Source organism: Heliangelus exortis, chromosome Z, assembly GCF_036169615.1.
Source record: "Heliangelus exortis chromosome Z, bHelExo1.hap1, whole genome shotgun sequence".
Taxonomy (NCBI): Eukaryota; Metazoa; Chordata; class Aves; order Apodiformes; family Trochilidae; genus Heliangelus; species Heliangelus exortis.
Genome location: NC_092454.1, coordinates 12904756 through 12926279, shown reverse-complemented (window position 1 = coordinate 12926279; position 21524 = coordinate 12904756). Strand labels below are relative to the sequence as shown.

The 21524-nt window shown below is 37.3% G+C and overlaps 1 protein-coding gene across 5 annotated transcripts in view; it reads left to right on the top strand.

Moving 5' to 3' along the window:
- The first annotated feature begins 10 nt into the window (after nt 1-10).
- The window catches only part of LMBRD2 (LMBR1 domain containing 2), a 34881-nt gene continuing 13367 nt past the window's right edge, over nt 11-21524 (top strand). The window contains exons 1-14 of one of the 5 annotated variants that reach the window (XM_071731774.1): nt 11-146; nt 8826-9055; nt 9509-9588; nt 11339-11434; nt 12140-12307; nt 13848-14058; nt 15090-15164; nt 15514-15627; nt 16207-16390; nt 17232-17413; nt 18159-18292; nt 18507-18612; nt 19321-19418; nt 20774-20877. In XM_071731774.1, the coding sequence (XP_071587875.1) occupies nt 8882-9055; nt 9509-9588; nt 11339-11434; nt 12140-12307; nt 13848-14058; nt 15090-15164; nt 15514-15627; nt 16207-16390; nt 17232-17413; nt 18159-18292; nt 18507-18612; nt 19321-19418; nt 20774-20877 (1726 nt within the window). In that variant the 5' untranslated portion in view covers nt 11-146; nt 8826-8881. Of the gene's footprint in view, nt 184-8534; nt 8586-8825; nt 9056-9508; nt 9589-11036; nt 11126-11338; nt 11435-12139; nt 12308-13847; nt 14059-15089; nt 15165-15513; nt 15628-16206; nt 16391-17231; nt 17414-18158; nt 18293-18506; nt 18613-19320; nt 19419-20773; nt 20878-21524 lie in introns of those variants that run through there. The other 4 variants (XM_071731775.1, XM_071731776.1, XM_071731777.1 and 1 more) reach the window with 4 other exon arrangements.

Sequence of the window (21524 nt, the reverse complement as noted above, 5' to 3'; positions counted from 1 at the left end):
CCCGGTCGCAGTGACACGGAAGGAACCGGGTGCTGCCTCCGCTCTCTGCGTAGCGATCTGACCCCTTCCTCGCCTAGAAGCAGCCGGGGATGGCGGGCGGGGGTGCTCCGTGAGGACGGGCAGCGGAGGAGGGGGCTCTGCCTGCGGTGAGAGAGCGGCGCAGCTCAGGACACCGGCAGGCCGGTGCGCGGGCCCCGGCGCAGGCGGCAGAGAGGGTCGGAGCGGGTCGGGCCGGGAAGCCGCGGCCGCGGGGGTGCTGCAGCGCCGAGTCACGGCGGGGTGGGGGCGGGGCCGGGGCCGGGGGCTCGGGCCGGGCTCTCGGGCCGGGCGCGGCGGAGATGGGAGCGGAGTCCGTGTCCCCCCGCCCCCTGGGTCGCTCCGAACGGGGGAATCCCAGGCTCATCTTGGGCTCCCTTTGACTAGGGAATGGACAGGAGAGGTGGGTGGGGGCAATGGTTTGGGGGAGGCTGAGGCGGGCGAAGGGGACTGTAGGATAATGTTGGGTTTTCTGCTCTTAGCCCCGATGTTTTCGTTCCATCAGGGACCCCCCAAGCGTTTAAGGCGTGAATGTTGATGTTCGCTAAGTGTCTGTAGACCTTGGTTCTCTTTCGCGTGCGGGCCAATGGATGTGCACTCATCAGCTGTAACAGCTTTAATGTGCAGTTTGGAAGACCAGAATCGTGCTGACAGGGAAGTTTTACCGTGAAAGGTTTTCCTGCGTTTTGGGAACGCCTTCTCTGTGAAGGCCTGAAGCTGAGGGACTGCCAGTGTGTTTTAGTCCTAGCTTAAACTGTTCATTATTTTTGCACCATGGTGGACTCGATGGATGCATTTGATGCTCCTTCAATGATGGATGGACATGATGGTTTGACTCGATGATTGCAAGGGTCTTTTCAAAACTGAAATATTCTATTACTATGTTTCAGATTTATGCCAGGCTTTCTTTCAGTAGTGGAGCTCTTTATGCTCTTTCCAAACTACTTGCTTTGAAATTGGTGGGGATGGAAACATAAGTCTGAGCACACCGACAACTCAACCCTTAGCCACTTCATTGTAAATGCTGTCCACTGTTTACTGTGTTACAAGGGAGAGAAGTGCCTGTGAAATTAAAGATGGTAATGGAATGCGAATGATACACAACTACCGAGTCAGATGCAGAATATGGTATGACAAAAAATTGGCATTCCTGTACTTTTAAAAACGAATTGTTGACTACTTCCAGTTTCAACATAAAGTGGTGCAGGTTATTTAATTAGACAGGCAAATGAAAGATAAGTGATTTTTTTTATTTAAAAAGAAATAAAGTGATAATATTTAACATGTTTGACAGTCGCCCCCCTACACTTCCCCTTTTTTTTTATCAGTCTTTTCCCTTTTCTCTATTAACGTATGAGAAATTTAAAGAAGAAGTTGCAGAAAGGGATAAATTCAAATTCTTTTTCAAAACTTCTGAATTACCAAGTAGTCTAACTTTGTCTTAATGCAGGTTTGTAATCATGTGATTGACTGCATTACTGACACTTATTTTGAGTGAGCGTATTAATCTGGCAACCCAGGTAGCAATTACTATTACTTGTTGGGGTTTTTTTTAATACTTATTGCAACTGTACAGTTTTTGGGTCTGATTCTATTTTAGTTTCTCCAAGGAAGTTGCTTTCTTCTGTGTGTTACTTCCTGAGTATGTCCCTAAACCCCATGAAAGCATAAATGTCTGTGGTGCTGAATATCCTTTATTAGAGGATAAGACAGCTCTAAGTAAAGCAAATAAACTTCTGTTTTGTACTGCTTGCGTTTGGACACAGAAATGTCTATGTGCCTTGGTAAAGCATTTGTCTTCTTTTCAGTGCTTCTTTGGACAACCCAGTGTCCCACTAAATTGGACAATACTGCTATTTTGAATAGACTCAACACAGCAATTTTTTTTTTTCTTGTCATTGGCATATATAAAATTTTTTTCCCTAAATATTGATATACAAGCAACTAGATGTTTACTCAATTTAAAACATTTTCTTTATTGCAAGAGAGTTGAAATTATTATTACTAATAGAATATCAATCAGTATATAGACTGTGAAGTGTTTCTTAGAAAAACAAAGCTATGCAAATTATGTTTTCTTGGTTCCTCTCAGAAGCTGTTTCTTCCAAACAGTACAATTGGATAACTTTTCTGGTCAGTTTTTAAGCCCAGCAAATCCAAAACTGAACAAAAAAAGAAAGCCCAACAACACACTAAGCAGACTTGGATATAAAATTGATGAAGGGAAAATTTTCATTGTTGTTTAACCTCTTGGTTTTCTCTTTTTTAAAATGTGAAGTTAGCCCATTTTGTCATTAAAGATGAAGCAACAAGGTCTGGTGTGGGGCCGTTCTATCAGTCCAGAAAGTTTTAATTCTGTGTGTAAAGTGAAATCTTACCCTAAGATTCTTAACAGCATAGTTTTGTAGAGTAGTGCAGACTTCAGAACCCATTGACAGGTGGTGTGGTGTACTATTTTTCTTTTCCAAGTGAAACAAATTTGCCAAGTGCCACTCAATAGGAATTAGCAGATTATTCCCTCACAGAAAGGCAAAAGATCATAATTGAACTGGCCATTAATATTTTGCTGCAGCTTTCAGTTTAGATTTGCTGTGGAGCTGTGAATTCAGCCTGAGGTGGGGAGATGCTGTCACACAGATGTTTCTTTCACTATTCTGTGGCTCTTAGTTTCGTCCATTACTGTCTTTGGTATCTCTTCCATAGTTAGGTGACTTTCTTGCTGACATTTTTTCTCCCAGGTGTTTAAAACACAGTGTAAGGCAAGGAAACCCTTAACTGCTTGGTTCTTCAAGTGTTTTAATTGAAACATCCAAGATCTCTATATATGTAACTTGTTCAAATCTCTTTAATGATCTTTACCCAAGGCTATGTCAACAGCAACAGAAGAAAAATAAAAATGTAGTATTTTTAAAGTGAGTGAAGCACCAAAGATAGGGAAACCAGAACCATGGTGACTGTGTTCTTTACTGACTTTTGAAGGACAGGGAGAACAGATTGCCGTAGTAGTCTGCTTCCTTTTGAATTTGTGAAAAAAAAAAAAAAAAAAAAAAGAATCTGGAGCAAAAGTTGTTTGTAAGCATCTAGAATATAATAGCTGATTAAAAGGTAGCATCACTGCCATCACTGATGGGGCTACTGTATATCAGAGGATCAGCTGATGTCTTAAATTTATTTGAGTGTATTTTGATTAATTTTCTCGGGATGTTTTAGCTGTGGAAGAATTTTTTTGCTGAAGAAGCACAGTTGGGAACAACTACAGTTATGATTAAGGAGCCCAGTCCACTGTCAGCTACTCTTCAGTATTTTCACAGAGTTTTCATAATAAAATAATGTGATTATTAGAATTTAAGAAGATGCAAAGACGGGGGGTGGGGATTGCAGACCGTTTTGAGTGTGGTAGAGCAAATAAAAATGCCCTGAAGATTCAGAAGACTGTTGGAGGGGGAAGGGTGAATATGAGTAGAGTTTAGAGCCTATACTTGAACAAGAGCAGTCAGCTACACAAATACAAGATAGAGAATGGTAGTGTATTTCATTAAATGGTTTGGGTTGGAAGAGTTGCTAAAGATCTTCTAGTTCCAACCCCCCTGCCATGGGTAGGGGCACCTCCCACTAGACCTGGTTGCTCAAAGCCCCATCCAACCTGGCCTTGCACACTTCCAGGGATGGGGCATCCACAGCTTCCCTGGGCAACCTGTGCCAGTGTCTCACCACCCTCACACTAAAGAATTTTGTCCTAATTTCTAATCTAAATGTACCCTCTTCCAGTTTAAGACCATTACACATTGTTCTCTCACACTTGTCCTCGTAAAAAGTCTGTCCCCAGCTTGAGAGAAGTGATCCAGTCTTATTACCATGTCCTCCAGACTCTCCAGCAGCTCCATGTCCTTTATGTGTTGGGGGCCCTAGAACTGGGCACAGTACTCCAGGTGGGGTCTGATGAGGGTGGAGTGGAGAAGGAGAATCATTTCCCTCGACCTTCTGGCCACACTTCTTTTGATACAGCCCAGGATACAGGCAGCTTTCTGAGATGCAGGCATACCTTTCTGGCTCATGTTGAGCTTTTCCTCAACCAACGCCCCCAAGTTCTTTTTTCTCAGGCCTACTCTCAACTTACTACCTGCCCAGCCTATATTTGTGCTTGAGATTGCTCTGACCCATGTGGTGGACCTTGCACTTAGCCTTATTCAATTCCATGAGATTAGCATTGGCCAACCTCTCAAGACAATTAAGGACTCTCTGGATGGCCTCTCTTCCCTTCAGTGTGTGAGCCACACCACACAGCTTGGTGCCATCAGCAAACTTGCAGAGGATGCACTCAATCCCAGTGTCTGTGTTGCCAACAGAGGTGTTAAACAGCAACTAACTGATCTAACTGACATGGAGCTGTTTGACCGAAAGCTTTTGGGTGTGAGCATTCAGCCAATTTCCTTATTGTCTGAATGATCTGTCCATTGGATCTCTCCAGTATAGAGGCCATGATGCAGGACAGTGTTAAATGCTATGCACAAATCCAGGTAGATGATGTCAGTTGCTATCCCCTTGCCCACTGATGCTGTGATCCCATTGTAAAAGGTCACCAGTTTTTTCAGGCCAATTTGCCCTTGGTGAAGCCATGAAGGTTGTGACCAACTTCCTACACATTATTTGTGTGCCATAGCAGAGCCTTCAGGAGGATCTGCTTCATGATGATACTAGACACAGAGATGAGTCTAACTGACCTGTAGCTCCCTGTACTTTCCTTTTTTTCCTTTTGGAAAATATGGGTTATATTTCCCATTTTCAAGTGAGTGGGAACTTTGTCAGACTGCCAGGAATTTTCAGTTGTGATAGAAATAGGCTTTGCAACTTCATCCTTCGGTTCCCTAAGGAACAACAGGTAGATGTCATCACATCCCATGGACCTATGCATTTTCAGATTGTTTAGATTCTCTTGAACCTGCTTTTCTCCTATAGTTGCCTTCTCCAACTTGGTGGGTGTAGCCAGAGCCCTTGCTACTGAAGACTGAGGCAAAACAAGTCATTGAGCAGCTCAGTCTTCTTCGTATCCCTTGTGACCAGGTCTCTTGTTTCCTTCTGGAGAGGGTCCTCAACTTCCCTAGTTTATCACTGACATACCTGTAGAAGCTTTTCTTGTTACCCTTGATGTTCCTGGTCAGATTTAATTCTATCCAGGCTTCAGCTTTTCTGATTTGATCCTTGGCTCCTCTGTACTCCTCCCAGGCTGCCAGTCCTTGCTGCCAGCCTCTGTAGACTTTCTTTTTACATCTAAGTATGTCCAGGAACTCCTTGGTCATCCATGCAGGCATCCTGGCATTCCTCTTTGGTGGGATGCATTGCTCTTGGGCTTGGAGGAGATTATCCTTGAATATCGACCATTTTTCTTGGGCTCTTCTCCCTCCTGGGACTTTACCCCATGGTACGCTACGTCTTAACAGGAAAGAATTTGGAGGGCATAATAAGCTGAGTATGAGGAGGGAACATGGTGCAGGTATGTGCATGGTTATTCTGGGTTCAGGCGTTCTTAGTCACTAGCTGGGATAATGTATGGGTTCCAGTTCAGCATAGCAGGAGGGGTAACCTGGTGAAAGTGTCAAGTGCAACAGTAAGAAGGTGTGGTATTGTACTGCCTGGGAAATGTTGAAGTCCCAGTTGCATTGGTCTACAAGATGATCAGTCTGATAATGAAATAGTTTCCTGCAAAGCCTGAAAAGCATAAAACTGTGGTACAGTCTGATCTGAGATTTCTGATTAAAGGCATATTGGAGTACACTTTTGTTACACCAGGGTATTTTCTTCACAGATCTGTTCTTTTTAGCTTTTCTTTAAGAGTATCATATTGAAATGTCTTTGTTGTTAGATTTGGTGCTATATGAAAGTTCTCATAGTTTTTTTCATTCTCTACTGTTTCATTTAGTAACTCAAGTATTTCCATACCAGACAGAGTAGTTCATTTGTAATGTAGATTACCATGAGTGTGGTTAGGCCTGGGGTTGGCAAGGTAATTTAATACTGTTGATAGCAGTGAGGCTACAGGGGAATTAAGTGTAAACTTCAGGGTACCTGCAATGAGTTACTAGCTGGGTTTGGGATCTAGAGTATTTCATGTCAGAATTTTGAAATGTATGTCCTGTGTGGGGATTCATGAAAGCTAAAACATACTGATTTTGTCTATATTTGAAACAAAGCAAGAAAATCCCAAGTCGACATAGGACTTTGTGTTTCACTTTCAGTGCTCATGCTTCAGCTTTTTATTTTATTCATATAAATCTGCCATTGCTTTAGTCTCCAAAAACAAGATTATGTCAGTAGACGGAGCCTTTGGAGTCGGTAATTTTGTTACTACTTGTCATTGCTTAATAGGAGGATCTTCTAAGCAGTTGAAGGTTGTGCAGAACAAGAGACCTCTTCAGAGTTCCCAGGAGAACATTCTTGAGGGATTCAGGAATTTCAGTCAGCCGATACTACGAAGCCGTGTGCTAATAGTGAGAAGCCCTTCTAATAAAAATGAAGAAAGAGAATTATGGATAAGGAACTTAGAAGACAACAATCAGGTTCAGAACCAAATGCTGCTTGCCACAGGAAGGCAAGGCTTTACAGCCTACAGTAATATATTTTAACATCTGATGCAAATAATTCTAATAGCACAGGTCTCAAATACATCTGTCCTGTTAGACAGAACTTAGCAAGAACGGTAAGAGCTCCTAGTAAGCATTGCATTTCTCACCTTGTAGATTTTTTTTCACAAGAAGGCTCTTTGTTGTGAGAACTGGTTTTAAGTGGTTTCTCTGCAAAAATTTTGACCTGTAGTTTTGAAAATGTGTATTTCAATTATTTCATTATTTCATCATTATGACATTTTGTCATCAGTTGTGGTCTTGTAAAAATTAGGTTTTTCGTGCTGTGTTCTGATACTAAAATAGAAGAGATGTGAAGAAAAGAAAAAAAGCAGTTTACTTTGGTCAATAAAGTTGCTTTTGACCATGAAAACTATTTAACTTGTGGTAAAATTCAGTTCCCTCTCTATTTTAGCATATTCAGTACATGTTTATAATCTTGTTACAGGTTTCCTCATAGTGATATTTGAGTGCAGCATCTTGCACAAAGCCTTTTTGCCTTCTGTTTTCATATCAGCATTTTAGGTGTGACTGCATTAAAAAAAAATTGTATAGGTGTGACTAATTGAGGATATGCTGTATAATTTTTTTTGTTTACATAGCATAAGGTGTGGCTGTAATGAATACCCAAAGCTACATAGGTTAGATAGTACTGCAAGTCAATATATAAATATATATATAATATATATAATACATATATAATATATACAATAAGATATGTTGTTATATAACATATATAATAATATATATTATTATATAATATATTTTTCCATTCACTTTTTTGTTTGTTTTGGTGGAATTCACTACTATACTATCAATACAAAAGATTTTTTTCTGAGGAAACAGGAATGGTACAATATAATAGACAAGGATTTACTTGGAATAAGTGATTGAGAAATATGTTTAGATAACTTTCATCATGATTTACAAATGATCTATCTAAAATGTAATAAAGGGAGATAGTATGGAGATGCCTTCCCCTAAAAATAATGCTAATAATTTCAGAATCCTTTAGATTAAAGGCAGAAGATAAAGGGTTTGTGACCCTTTGGTAAGAAACAGGTAACTTGAGTTATTTTGAGAATATGGGGTGTTCAGTGTTTAGCAGCTAATATGAAGTAAAAAAGCTGCTGGCACTGTTTGGAAATAAAATGTGAAAGGAGCAAAATGAAAGGAAGCAAATCGTGGGTTTAAAAACAGAATAATGATCCTGTGTGTCTTCAAGTACTGAGATCACTGTACTTCAAGTACTGGAGTTTTTTATGTGAAATAAGATGATTCTAATCACTGCTTAGTGCCCTAGTACATAACAAATCTGCTTAAGCAGAGAGATTAGTAAAGGAAATGGTTCACTTTAACAAATTTTGAAGGGATTTAAAATCAAATTGAGGGAAATTTTAATAGTAGCATTTATTTTAAATCTCTATAAAGTTCCAGTGAAAAGTGAAAGCACTGAAAATGCAACAGTTGGGAAGCTATGGTACTAAGATACTACTAACAAGTGAATGGAGACCTTAGTTTCTCTGAAGAAGAGGGGTAGGAAGATGAATTAGCTAACATTCACCTAGGTAACATGCTAACATGTTGCCTCTTATTTTATGGAATTTCACACCTAAAAAAGGTGCCTCACAAGTAGACTAACAACATATACTTTGCTGTATTTTTGTGCTCTGTGAATTCTGAGTACAGAATTTATATATATTGTGGAGGAACAGTCCACTAGTAAAGCTTTCCAAAAGCTTTTAATTTAAACTTTCAGCCCTTCATTCCAGTTGATTTTTGCTAAAACAAACCAAACAAAAACAAAGGCCCTTGTAGATTTTCTTTTGAAAGAAATACTGGGCTTAAAAATTAGTCTTACAGTTTTTTTCAGGAGCACAGCTTTGACTTTCTATTTTATATCAAGAAGATAAAGAGGAGTTGTCTTAATAGGTTGGTAGAAATGGCAAAATGTCAATGATACTGAGATTTGTTCAGAGGGCTATAAAGCACCTTGCTAAAAATCTTGTTCTTCATCTGAAAAGAATTCTTTTGTTGTGAAATAAGAAAACTATTAATGTGTTTAAAAATTACTCTTTTTTGCACTACTCTTTTCCACCCACTGTGCATTAATTAACATCTTCCACAGATGTTAATATAATTTATGTAACTAGAATTATTTTTGTATTGCAGTTCTATTCTACTTTCCTAAGCGAGCTGTGACGTGTGTCTGGACTGAACATTCAATAATGAGTGGTGCAGCACTTGGCCTTGAGATAGTATTTGTCTTTTTTCTGGCCTTATTCCTACTTCATCGGTATGGGGACTTCAGGAAGCAGCATAGGCTGGTGATCATAGCAACATTATTGGCTTGGTATCTTTGCTTTCTTATTGTATTCATACTGCCTCTGGATGTCAGTACGGTAAGAAACTTCTGAGATTTTCTGCTTAGTTGCATAAAATGTGTATGGTATTTTTTTTGAAAAATCCTAATTACAGAATACAGTATCCTAAGCAGCAAATAAATATCCTAACAGTTGTCTTATTAGACTTAACACTTGCTACCTTTTAGAATGACAATGTCTGTGTTTACAATTTTATTTTTATTGATCTAATTAGACAACAAAACTATTTCGAATGTTTTAGAGTTTAATTGTTTGTTTATAGCATTTTTTTTCTGTTTAGGCAATATAAAAAGATTCCAGGTTTTTTACTTACTTGCCCTTCAGAGTGCATGTTGTCTTGAGCATTAATTAGTATAATTGTTCCTAAATGTAGATGTGGAATACAGGAAATATCTTAAAAATGTGACTTATATTTTTAAATAAGAATTGTACCTTTTTCTGGTTACTGATATGGAAATAATTTTCTTTTAGACTATTTATAATCGCTGCAAACTTGCTGTTAACTCCAGCCCTGCAGAAAGTAATGGCTCATATGTTACACTTGCTCCAAGGTATCAGCTATATGTTTTCTTCATTAGGAAGCAATTTTGGCTTTTGGTTTTGGTTTTATTTGTTTTTTTAAAGAAGAGTGTACTGTGTTTTTAAGATTTATAAATGAGTGTTATTTGTGTGGCAGATATTTGAAAATTGTAGCGTAAAGAACGATTAGGGCAGAAGTAAGAAAAGGGTTAAATTTCATGCTTAATTTCTATGGTTTGGTCTTTCCTCAGTACAACCAAACTTTTCAAGCAACTTTGGTTTTCTGTGAGGAGTGGCATGGGTGAATGTTTATCTTTCCTTCAAAATCTTCAGACTTGAAAGTCTAATTTTATACTTTTCTCAAGAAATTAGGAGGCTTGTCTTAAGTATAAGCAACAAATCTAATTGCATGTTATATAATTGCACATATTTAGTAACGAATTCTCTTAAATGTACTATATTCTACCAAAGTAACAGAAGCCTGTTCACTGTCTCCTAGGAGGAAGGAAGTAATCCCTGAACCATGGGGAATGTAGGTGAATATGGGATCTTTCCATGGCTGCTTGTTCTGTAGCCTCTGTTGTCTATTTCCACAGCTTGTAGATGTGTGTAGCATAATTTAAGATGATCAGAGTATTTAAGATGTCAGGTGATGATGCTGATGCAACACACAGCCATATTTGCTCTGATGTGAAGTCTGTCTTAAGTGTGGTATATCCACTGAAGAGCAGTAAAATGCCAAATTTCGTGGCGCAATTTTTTACCCTTTAAGACCACCCACTGTGCATTAATTAAACACGGGTAAATAGACAATTTGAAAACTATTCCATTTACATACAGTTTCATAACATTCTGATGGATATTATACTATATATTATATGACTTGAATATATTAAATAGAAATATCACTTTATATAGTAATTGAGCAGATAGTATGCTAATAAAACTGGAATCCTAAAACTTTGCTTGAAACGTCAGGCGTACTACCTGTCATTCCATGGTAATTTTATAGCTTTGAGAATACTCAGGCTATGTATGTAAAAACTTCCAATTCAGGCTTAACTAGTTTGACCCTGGAAAACATTAATTATTTCTCAATAGATCCTCCTGTTACATTGACTGTCATGCCCTTTGACTCACCATTGCTTTACCACTCAGACAGGTGTGGGGAAAAATAGCAAAGTATCTTACTGTGGATGAGCACCTTGCATTTGCTCTTTTTTCACTGAAAGAAAAGCTCTCATAGCTTTTCTGTCTTCTTGAGCAAACACTGCCTGCAACAAAAATATTGACTGAACAAGTCAAATTTTATATAAGCCTAGATCCAGCTGGACTTAACAGAAAAAACAACCAATACACATTTTTACTTTTTTACAGTAAATGCTGTAGGTAGGGTCCCTAGTCCTGCTGCACTGTCTAATGGTCTTCTGTCTACAGAAGTGGTTTTTTTGCATGAAGAAAGTTTTCCAGCCCAAAAAGAAAAATTGTAACCAAAAATTGTAACCTTAAATTATTTAGTTGCTTCATCTCAGCTACTGTTCTATTCTCTAAGAAAGCTGTCTTGTCCAGGTACATTATTTGCAGTGAGGAGAATAATAAGTATTTTTAAGTGGTGATTCAGTTTATTTTCTTCTGAGATAGTTTAGGGTTGACTTCTTACTCAGATAGTAGTGTATTACTTGTATGCTATTTTCTAAGACTTTCTAGATGGGGAATTTTTAGAAAATGTTTTTTGTACTGTTGGCTCTACAACTAACAATAAGCTTCTTTACAATATTACAGTAAGCAAAAATGTTTCAAACCATGGAGTTACATTCCTAATGGAATTATGCCAATTTTCTGGCGTGTTGTATACTGGACATCACAGTTTTTGACATGGTAAGTAAGGCAAAAGAATATGACAAAGACTATGATATAGGTATAATTTCTAAGTGCAGTATTGTAACAGTGATAGCATACTCTTTAAGAATATGTATAACCACTCCACAGAGCTATCTAATCATATAATTTGTGTTAGCAGTGAAATTTCTCTAGTAATTACTGTACTAAATTCACCATACTTTATTTTTAGCTCTTTTTCAGGTGGCACCCATTTACTCTTGGTTCACTTCTACAGCTAAAATTGAGCAATTTACATGAAGAGGTGTTTATGGATAGTTTTGAAAAAAAACGGGGTTTAGGCCACAGGGCACCAAAATAATTCCTTGAATAAGCTAAGAATTTTTTGAGTAATATTATAAATTGCTTGGTTTTATTTGATACACTATGAAAACAATGGGTTTCTGATAAACCTATCATCAAATAATTATTATTTTTTTTAAATTAGTCAGGAATATAAAGGTTGGTAGTGAGTTCTCAGCACAGATTTTTCATACTTGTTTTTATCTGCAGCTTGTTTAAAGTTTCCCATCAAACCAGTATATCTAGAATAAAAACATACAACTAGCTAATTTTGTGTTAGAAGCTTAGGAGTCTTTAGCTCAAACACCCCTGTCTCAGTATGCTGCCACTGCTAAACTACTTTCTCTTTTATTTTTTCTATGGTTGACTAATGTGGTTTGTTTTTTCTTGTTTTACTCCTAGGATTCTGCTGCCTTTCATGCAGTCATATGCTAGATCAGGAGGGTTCTCCATTACTGGAAAGATTAAAACTGCATTGATTGAGAATGCAATCTATTATGGCACTTACTTGCTGATTTTTGGAGCATTTTTAATATATGTGGCTGTAAATCCAAACTTCAATTTACAATGGTAAGAATTATGATGTAAGCACTTGAATGAGTTGTCTCTAGTAATCTCTGTTTTGTAAATGAAACAGGTCTTATTTAAAAAACAGTTTTAAATGATATATTTTTTGCTAGTCAATTGGAAAATTTTGTTGTCACAGTTTAACAATGGCCCAGCAATTAAACCAAATGGCAGATGCTCTCTGTTAATCCCCCTCTGCTCCCTGGTAAAGGAGAGAGAATAAGGGAAAGAGACTTCTGGATTGGAAACTAAACTACACAGCTTTAATGAAACACTAATGATAAAAGGAAAAAAAATTACTGAATATATACAAATATACAGGAAAATTGATACCATGTTCCTTCCCTCTTACCCCCAATAGTTCTCATGTCACCACCGAGGCTGCAGGGCAGCCCTGGGAAAGTCCAGGCTGGACTCCTGGGGTCAGCAGCAGCTGGGAGCTGGAGGCAGGAACACACAGATTCAGGCTGGCACGGATCAGGACCACAGGCAGACAAATGGACAGAATCCTTCCAGGATGCTGAAGCAAACAGGGACAGGAGATGAAGGGGAAACACAGAGGGGTTTGACCCTCATGATCCCTCAAATTTATACTGAGTATGATGTGTATGGGATGGAATACTCTGGTCAATTTTGGCCATCTATCTTTTCTGTTCCTTCCCAAAGGAGGGCTGCAGGTGTGACCTCTTTACTCCTTTTCTCCTTTTGGAGGGCAAAATGTTCCTCAGAGCTGAGCAGTGTCCTTGGCTCTGCATACCAGTCTCTAGCTGTAACTATAAACATTGAGTGTTATCAGCCCGCAGAAGCAGACACTGTCTGAGAAACTTGCTGTTTATTTCAGCAAGTGCAGCTGCTTCCAAGAGACTTAGTTGAAAGCAAAAGTACGAGACAGAAAATCACCTTTATCCTGGCCCAAACCAGGACATTTGTTAACCTTTTTATGGAAAGGGGTTTTTTTACTAGCTAGAGAAATTCGTCTTTTGGTTTTCTAATTTTTATGGCATAGGAATCCTCTTATATTTGCAGTTTGGTTTTTTTTCCCTGCAAATCTGTTTGCAAAGATATGCAGAAGCTTTGTCAGTGTTTTCAGAATAACATCTTTCAAAAAGTCTGTTACACTTCCTGTGTAACACTTCTTTGTACTATAGATCCTAGATGATTATAGATTGATGTTTATACCATTGCTGATGGTCTTCCATTCTAGTTACAGTACTGAACACTGTGGTGTATCTCCATTTCAATATGGTTGCTAAGCTCATGTTATTTCCTAGGCAAACCTAATCTATTGAAAACTAAACATTGTTGTCTTCCCTCTAGAGAGGGAAGAAACATGGATAGGTAGAAAAAAATTGTGGCAGCTTAAAATATGTCCCAGTAGCATACTGGCCCTAGGAAAGAATTACAGTTGATGTGAAGTTTGTACCTGTAAACCTAAAATCCATGTTGGTGCATAAATATCTCAAGTTTACTTTCTTGTAGGTGGAGTAGGAGGTTGTTGTTTTGTTGGTTGTTTTTTGGGTTTGCAGCTGCTTTTTTTCCTTAGGAATCAACTTCAGACAATTGGGATAGCTGCTGCAAACACATGGGGTCTCTTTCTTCTTGTGTTGCTTTTGGGTTATGGTTTGGTGGAAATTCCTCGATCTCACTGGAATGGGGCCAAGAGGGGATATCTACTCATGAAGACCTATTTCAAAGCTGCCAAACTTATGACTGAAAAAGCAGATGCAGAGGAGAATTTAGAGGATATTATGGAGGTAAGTCATTAGCTTTTGCTATGAAGTAAGTGAAGGCTGCTGTTAAGCATCTCTGAGTTTTCCTGGCACTGGCAACAAGAAAACATAAATAGCATGAACTACTCCAGAGGGAACTTGAAATACAGTGTACAGATATTTTGCTAGTGTTCCTGTGATTTGTGGATGTCTGTCTTTGTGCTCTGCTTCCATTACACCATGGTATGTGCTCTTTGAGATGAGAATATACAGATCATTAGGTTTTTTCAGGGTGGTTTATTTTTTAACTGAAATTATTGTTATTTGTGAGTGAGCAATAGGCTCTAGTGTAGTTCAAGAACAGAATGGAAGTGCAAAGCTACTGAAGAGCTGTTTCCTGTTCTGCTCTGATGCCATAGGTTGGAAATAATACTTCTGCAGTGTTGGGAAGAGGTAGGTTGGTAACTTAATTCTTCACTAGTAGCATTTTGAAGAAATTGCTAAAAGCATCTGAGTGGGACATAACTACAAAGCTTACTAGAAAGTGAGTAACAAAACCTTTATTTAACAGGCTAGCATTTAGAAGGGCCAAGACTAAGAAACTTTTATATGTCAAAGGATTGTCTGGTTTGCGTTTAGCCTCCCTTGACACAAGAAATAAAATTCTCCTGTATTCTAGTCATCTTATTTGAGAATATTTCTAAGCCTTTACATTTATTTCCATCCTCCAGACTCTAGAACATGAATCTTTTTTTTTTAAAAGTGCTGTTTGGAACAACAAAGAAGTATCAAAATGTTATCTCTGTATTGCCAGTAGGATGAAAAATAAAATCAAGTTTCTGCTAAGCCTGATGAACTGTTAGAGCCAGTTCTGACACAACTTACTTAACTGTTAATATCTTTTATTACTGATAAATGCGAAGAAGGCGAAACTAAACCAGCTAAGATGGAAACTCATAATCTTTACTTGCAAATAAAACAAGTAGATATTTTCTACTTCACAGAAATCAATCCTCCACAGAAGCATGGTGTAATTAATGTTTACACACTGACTTTTTTTTCCCCCCCCTCTACAGGAGGTCCGTAAAGTAAGTGAGAGTATCAAGTATAACCACCCTTTGAGAAAATGTGTTGATACAATACTGAAAAAGGTAACAAGTTGCTCATCTTATGCTGTAATTGTTCAATTGGGAGTGGGTGCTTTCTGCATCTACTCAATATTTGTACCTTATTTTCTTTTCCCCATACCATAAAACCATTAATCAGTATCTTGTGAGTTTCTCACAAGACTTTGAATTGAAATTCTTTGTGGAATGTTTTTTTATGATATATGTAATTATCTGCTGGATTTTGGCATATGCAGTATTTTGGAAACAGAAAAAAAACTATGGTTAGCTTGAGCTGTTCAGTAGCATAGAATGCCTCAAATGTTTGCAGATAATTAACAGAGAACCCTTGCTACTTCTTAATCTTCCAATTAATTTTACCTTTTCCTTCCAGTGCCCTACTGAGTATCAGGAGAGAATGGGTAGGAACATGGATGATTATGAAGATTTTGATGAAAGACAGAATAGTTATCCAAGTGAAAAAAGTTTGGTCAAACTTCACAAGCAGGTATATTAATGAATGAGAGAATGCCTCACTTAAACTAATGTTATGAGAATAAATGCTAGTGAAACGAAGATTTTCAAGACACTAATGAATTGCTGAGTACAGTGGGTTTGCAGCACATTTCTTAGCAGAAACTTCTCTCAGTGCAAGAAAATGTAGAAGTTTAATATCCCAAGTGATACCCAGATCAAGTTTCTGGATGTGTAAAAAGTGTTTTTGTTATCTTGACAGTGTTTTAAGTGTTTGTGCATAAGCTTTGTGGTGGCTGTTTGACAGTGCATTCTAAAAAATTGTAGAAAAAGCTTGATATTCACTAGTATGCAAAAATAAAGTGGTGTGTTGAAAAAAGTAGGCTGTTGTTGCTACAGAAAAGATTGTGATGTAAGAACTACAAAATGCAGAATACATGTATGCAGTCCTCTTATGATTTACATATTTAGATAATAAACTGCCTATTTTGTGAACATGCAGAATTAATGTTTGTTGTTCTGTAATGTAGACGCTTCAGGGATTTTGTGAAGCTTTTCTCTTGTTCCTTGAAACAAGTATGCTGTAACCATAACTGCTTGGATTGGATTGTAGGTAATCTATTCAGTACAGAGACATCGTCGCACGCAGGTTCAGTGGCAAATTCTTTTAGAGCAAGCATTTTACCTAGAAGATGTGGCAAAAAATGAAACCAGTGCAACTCGGCAATTTGTTCATACCTTTCATTCTCAGGAGCCAGAGAATAAAATTATTCAGTATTTCTACACACCAACTGTTGGTAAGTGCTGCCATGCAGAGTTTGAATATGTAAAGGAGAAACTGGAATGTTTTCTTAAGAAGAACCTCTTGGTTTTTTTATGCAAAATGTTCAGTTGCATTAGGGAGAAGCACATACACATCTTAATGCATTTATGTAATGGAATAGCAGGCACTGACTTACGATCTTGACCATAAGCTTAAGTTCTACTAATTTATTGGCAGTTACATGTTGTGATAGCAACATTTGAAGCCTTAGGAGAGGAAAGAAAAACAGCTCCAAATTACTGGATCATGACTACTGTCTATGTTTGTGGGATATTATTGAAATGGAACCCACTCTTCCAGTAAAGCAAAGAGGAAAACACTCTTCATCTGTTGTATACCAAACAACATGTGGCTGCTCGTACATCTTTACAGAAAATGTCTTCTCCTAATCAGGCTTTAACTTCTAATTAATTGTGCACAAGCAATGAGTTATTTCCAGGAGGAGGAATATTATTTTACAGCCTAAGTTTTATTTCTTATAAAGAGAATAACAGATAAATAAACAAAAAGTGTATCACCCATAGTATTTGGACCAAAAATGCAGAGTTTTGTTCTGTACCCCCCAATCCATGTGCAAAATTTACATCCAAGATCTCATCCTGTTTTCCCCAGTTTTGCACATGCTTTGTAGGGCTTAGCCAGATCTCTAGACATGAGGAAAGCCCTGAATTTAGTGTATGACCTCACAAATTCCAGCCTTGATTTTAGGGGTGTGTATTCAAGATGTTCATAGCAGTTCTTGTGAGCAAGTTACTTTTCTAGCTGTGTACTTTTCTTTAATATGTGCTGGTTGTGTGTGTGTTTATTTTTTCCAGAGTGGTACTGGGAGTGTCTTCTACGACCATGGTTTTACAGGGTGCTTGCAGTTGTTCTGGCTACGTTCTCTGTAATTGTTGTGTGGTCAGAGTGCACATTTTTCAGTACAAAACCTGTTTTATCGCTATTTGCTGTTTTTATACAGCTGGCAGAGAAGACATACAATTATATATACATAGAGGTAAGTTAGATATAATCACTCAACAAAAATCACACATAGATTGTTATTACAATAGTAGTAGACCAGATTGATTTAAAAATAAGTCTAAATAGTCCATCAACTTTCAGAAGGTTTCTGAAACCAAACTATCTGGAGGGTCTGCCTTTTGCCACTTCTTACAACTCTCCTGTATGGGGTGAAAGTATGACCCACTTGAGCTCAATATAATGTATAGAGTAATTTGTGAAACATAAGCTTGTAGCTTAGGTGTCTAGACTTCGTCTAACTGACCATGTGTGTCAACAGAAATCCCATTACGGATATGGCTAGCATATGTGTACACAAATTTAGCAATAAAGGAACAGAGATGAAAAATTCCAATACAATAGCAAAATAGGTTGAATTAAAATAACTTGGTTTTAGTACTTTTTGTAGGAATGTCAAATCAGTCATAGTAATTACCAAGGCAATTACTGCAATTTCATTTGCATAACAAGAAGAAGCAAAATAATTGTACATAGGGTCAGTTTTGTTCATGTGTATGAAATGCAGAATGTTACAAGTACCATTCTCAATTTAGTCGAAGAAATGTGAAGCTCTTCTCAGAGCTGAGCTGGTGTTACTGTCCCATCTTAAAATGAAAAATTAGACATCAGTCTACCATCAGTCTATAGTCTGTTGGATGCACAGACTATATGCTGAATGTATTAAAACCTTTAGTAGAGTTCTAGAGTCAAACAAGGTTGTTTTGTTTTGTTTTTCCCAGATGGCTTGTTTTCTTACCATCTTTTTCCTAAGCATCTGTGTTTATTCTACTGTCTTCAGGATCCGTGTATTTAACTATTACTACTTAGCTTCACATCACCAAACAGATGCATACAGCCTTCTTTTCAGTGGCATGTGAGTATGTGGCTTATATTTTGCGGATTTCCTGTCAAATACTCAATTGAAAGTGTCCATGAAGGTTTCATTTATACTCTTTAATTTATAATCATATGGGTATAAATCCAAATGAGCTGTACATAATTATTATGTGATATATCCAGTTACGATTTCCTGTCATTTTTAGTGCACAGAATGGTTATAAATGCTGTTCCCTCTTGCATTTTTGCAGGTTATTTTGCCGTCTTACTCCACCATTATGCTTGAACTTTCTGGGCTTAACCCATATGGATGCAACAATCTCTCATAAAAACACTCAGCCAACTGCTTATACATCTGTAAGTACAGAAAATGTGTTCTTAAGGCTTCCATATGATTTGGAGAGTAGGCAAAATATTTTTAAATCCTTCTTATAGTAAGATTTAGATCTTCAAATCTCTTCACTGGTATTGAACAGGGTAGAATTACTCATACACTACGAATTTGGTAATGATTGCTAGCTAGGAGTCAACAGTATGTCAGTTTTTCTATTTTTGTCTCATTATCCTAAGAAAGTAAAGTATTATGCTGAAGAGTTCAGACTGATCTTTACTTCCTAATAGCCTTAGCTTCCACTGATTTTAGTGTACGGGACATCTTCATAAATTGTGAGCAAGCAGAACTTGCTACCGAAAACCAGTGAGTTTTGTTTTAGTCAAAAATCAGTTTCTATAGGACAGTTACAACTCACATCTTTGTTCTTAGCAACAACAGCAGATTAAAAGATCCACCAGGTTTGAACAGGTTCTGGATTAGATGAGATGACAAGATCTAGCATTTTAGAAATCTCAAAGAGGATACACTGCTAGAGATGGCCTTTGTATCTGGGCATTCTGGGTCAACGTCTGGATCAGATCTGTGATGACAATATCTAACATTTCTGTGGCTGTAAAGTATTCTGTGTTTGATGTTGTGCGCTGAAAACAGTGAAGTGGCACAGTCTTTGTGGATGTATCTTAAGAATATAAATAATTAGATCTTGTTCTTGTTTGGGGTTTTTTTCCCAGATAATGGGATCCATGAGAGTGCTGTCCTTCATTGCGGATGGATTCTATATATATTACCCAATGCTTGTTGTAATTCTCTGTATTGCCACATACTTCAGGTAAGTGATTTGCAAGTCAGATCTTCCATGGTTTTTTTCATTTAGTAGTATTAGTTTCAGCAATGAGGAAGAGATGCACGTCTCTGCCATTGTTTGAGTTGTGACATAGTGATAAAAATGCAAAAACTAAACCAATAAATTGCTATTCATATGAGTTATGGAGGAGGGAGGATCCCTATTACACTTTACTACTGGATTTCTACATCTGATCTGTTCAAATTTTGGACTTCAGAGACATTTAGATTCATCTTTTGAGGTTAATGTTTCCTCGAAGAAGCTATGACTTCACCAAGGTTTTCTAATAAACCAAGAATTATTAGCAGAAACTTGAGGCAATGAGTTTCTGACAGAATCATAACAAATTTCTGATCCTTTACCAGACTCTGGTTTGAAAGCATAATGATTTAAGTCATTTGATCTTGTTTTCCTATGCCGCAGTTTGTTGGAGAATGGAAGGGAAATCGCAGAAAACATTATACGCTTGCTTCATTCTTACATTTCAAAATGTCTGTTTTTTGACCACTGCAAAGGATGAGGTATTTTGGTCTGATGTTGCATAGTGATATTTATATTCACGTTTTCAGTTTTGCATTACCATTCATATGGAGGCCATGTATATGTTTTGAGTCAAGTTTAAACCAGTTAAATGCCTTGAATGTCTACTAATACACTATCTATATCCATAGATACTAAGACAAGGATCCAGTCCTGAAGTTTCCTTGCGTTAGGAAAAAAACACAAAAGCAAAGCACCCACAAAAAATAAAAAGCAAACAGGAAGGCCAATGACTAGAAAATACTTCGTGTGACTTCTTGTCCATGATCCTCCTGGTCTTTAATGGGATAGTAAATGGACATCCAAAATGTCAGCAGGCATCACTACAGCTTAAGAGTATGGCACACATTTCTCTTAAGCAAACCTGAGATGAAGGTGGCCTTCCTATGTTACTACTTTTTCAAAAAGACAGAAATCATAATACACATAATTTTTGTAGTAATTGTTTTCTGGCAAAGAAGAGTCAATGAAATATAATAGGTACAGTTTCTGTTACATCTGAGAACAGTGCATGCTATTGCATTATCTTAAATGATTTTCACTATTCCCAGGCTATAAAGAATTTTAGCTCTCTCTTTGAATAGGATTATTCTGTCACTTCCAATTTTATTTAGGAATGTGTCACTATTCTGAATTTTTTGATTTCTCAGCTAGTATAATAACCTGTTTTTTCTTCCATATTGCTTTTTTCTTTGAATTGTCCCTAAATTTCTAAATACATTTGTTTTATACTTTGCGGTGTGATACATCTAAACTTATAAATTAACAAAGGAAATTGCTTCTCCTTCTGCTTTTACCAGTTTAGGAACTCGTTGTTTGAATCTCCTAGGATTCCAGCAGTTCATGGGGGATAGTGAAATGACCTCTGATTTGATTGATGAAGGAAAAGAGCTAATCAGAAGAGGTAAGTTAGGTCTTAAATCCTAGTCTTCCTGCAAAAAGTAATACATTGCTTTATTAAACTAGTTTAAAGTGTTATAAACATAAAAACAAGCATATATCTTGTCAAGATGTTGAAAATTGTCCTAAGGCAATTGACTGCACAAAATGCAATTGACTTGCAGCCTTGTGGTTGCTATAAAACAGAGCTGGAACTCACAGACATCTGAAGTCAAGTGTCAGCTTTATTCGTCCATTATGTGAATTTTAGGTATTTCTAAATGTTTTGAACTTATGTGGTGCTCTTCTGAAGCCATTGCTGATCTAATATCTGATCAGGTGCTTATATAATCTGTCATAATGGATTGTTACCACTTAAATTGTCTTTATCATGAAAAAACCCCACATTTTAATCTTTCTTCGTGTGTGTTGATTGAGCTGCCCAAATCCAGTAATTTTCTGTAAGATTTTTTGTTGTTTCAACTAAACGTGTTTTATCAAAAAAGACATGTTATTCTGTAGGGCTGTAATTATCTACTCTTTTGAAGAGGCTTTTTTTAATGTTATTTTTTATTGAAAATACTTGTTGAAAGTTGTTTAAAAGCTGTTATGGTTCTTAAGTAACTATTTAGAAATCAAAAACTCTGGATGCAATGTTGTATTACAGAACAC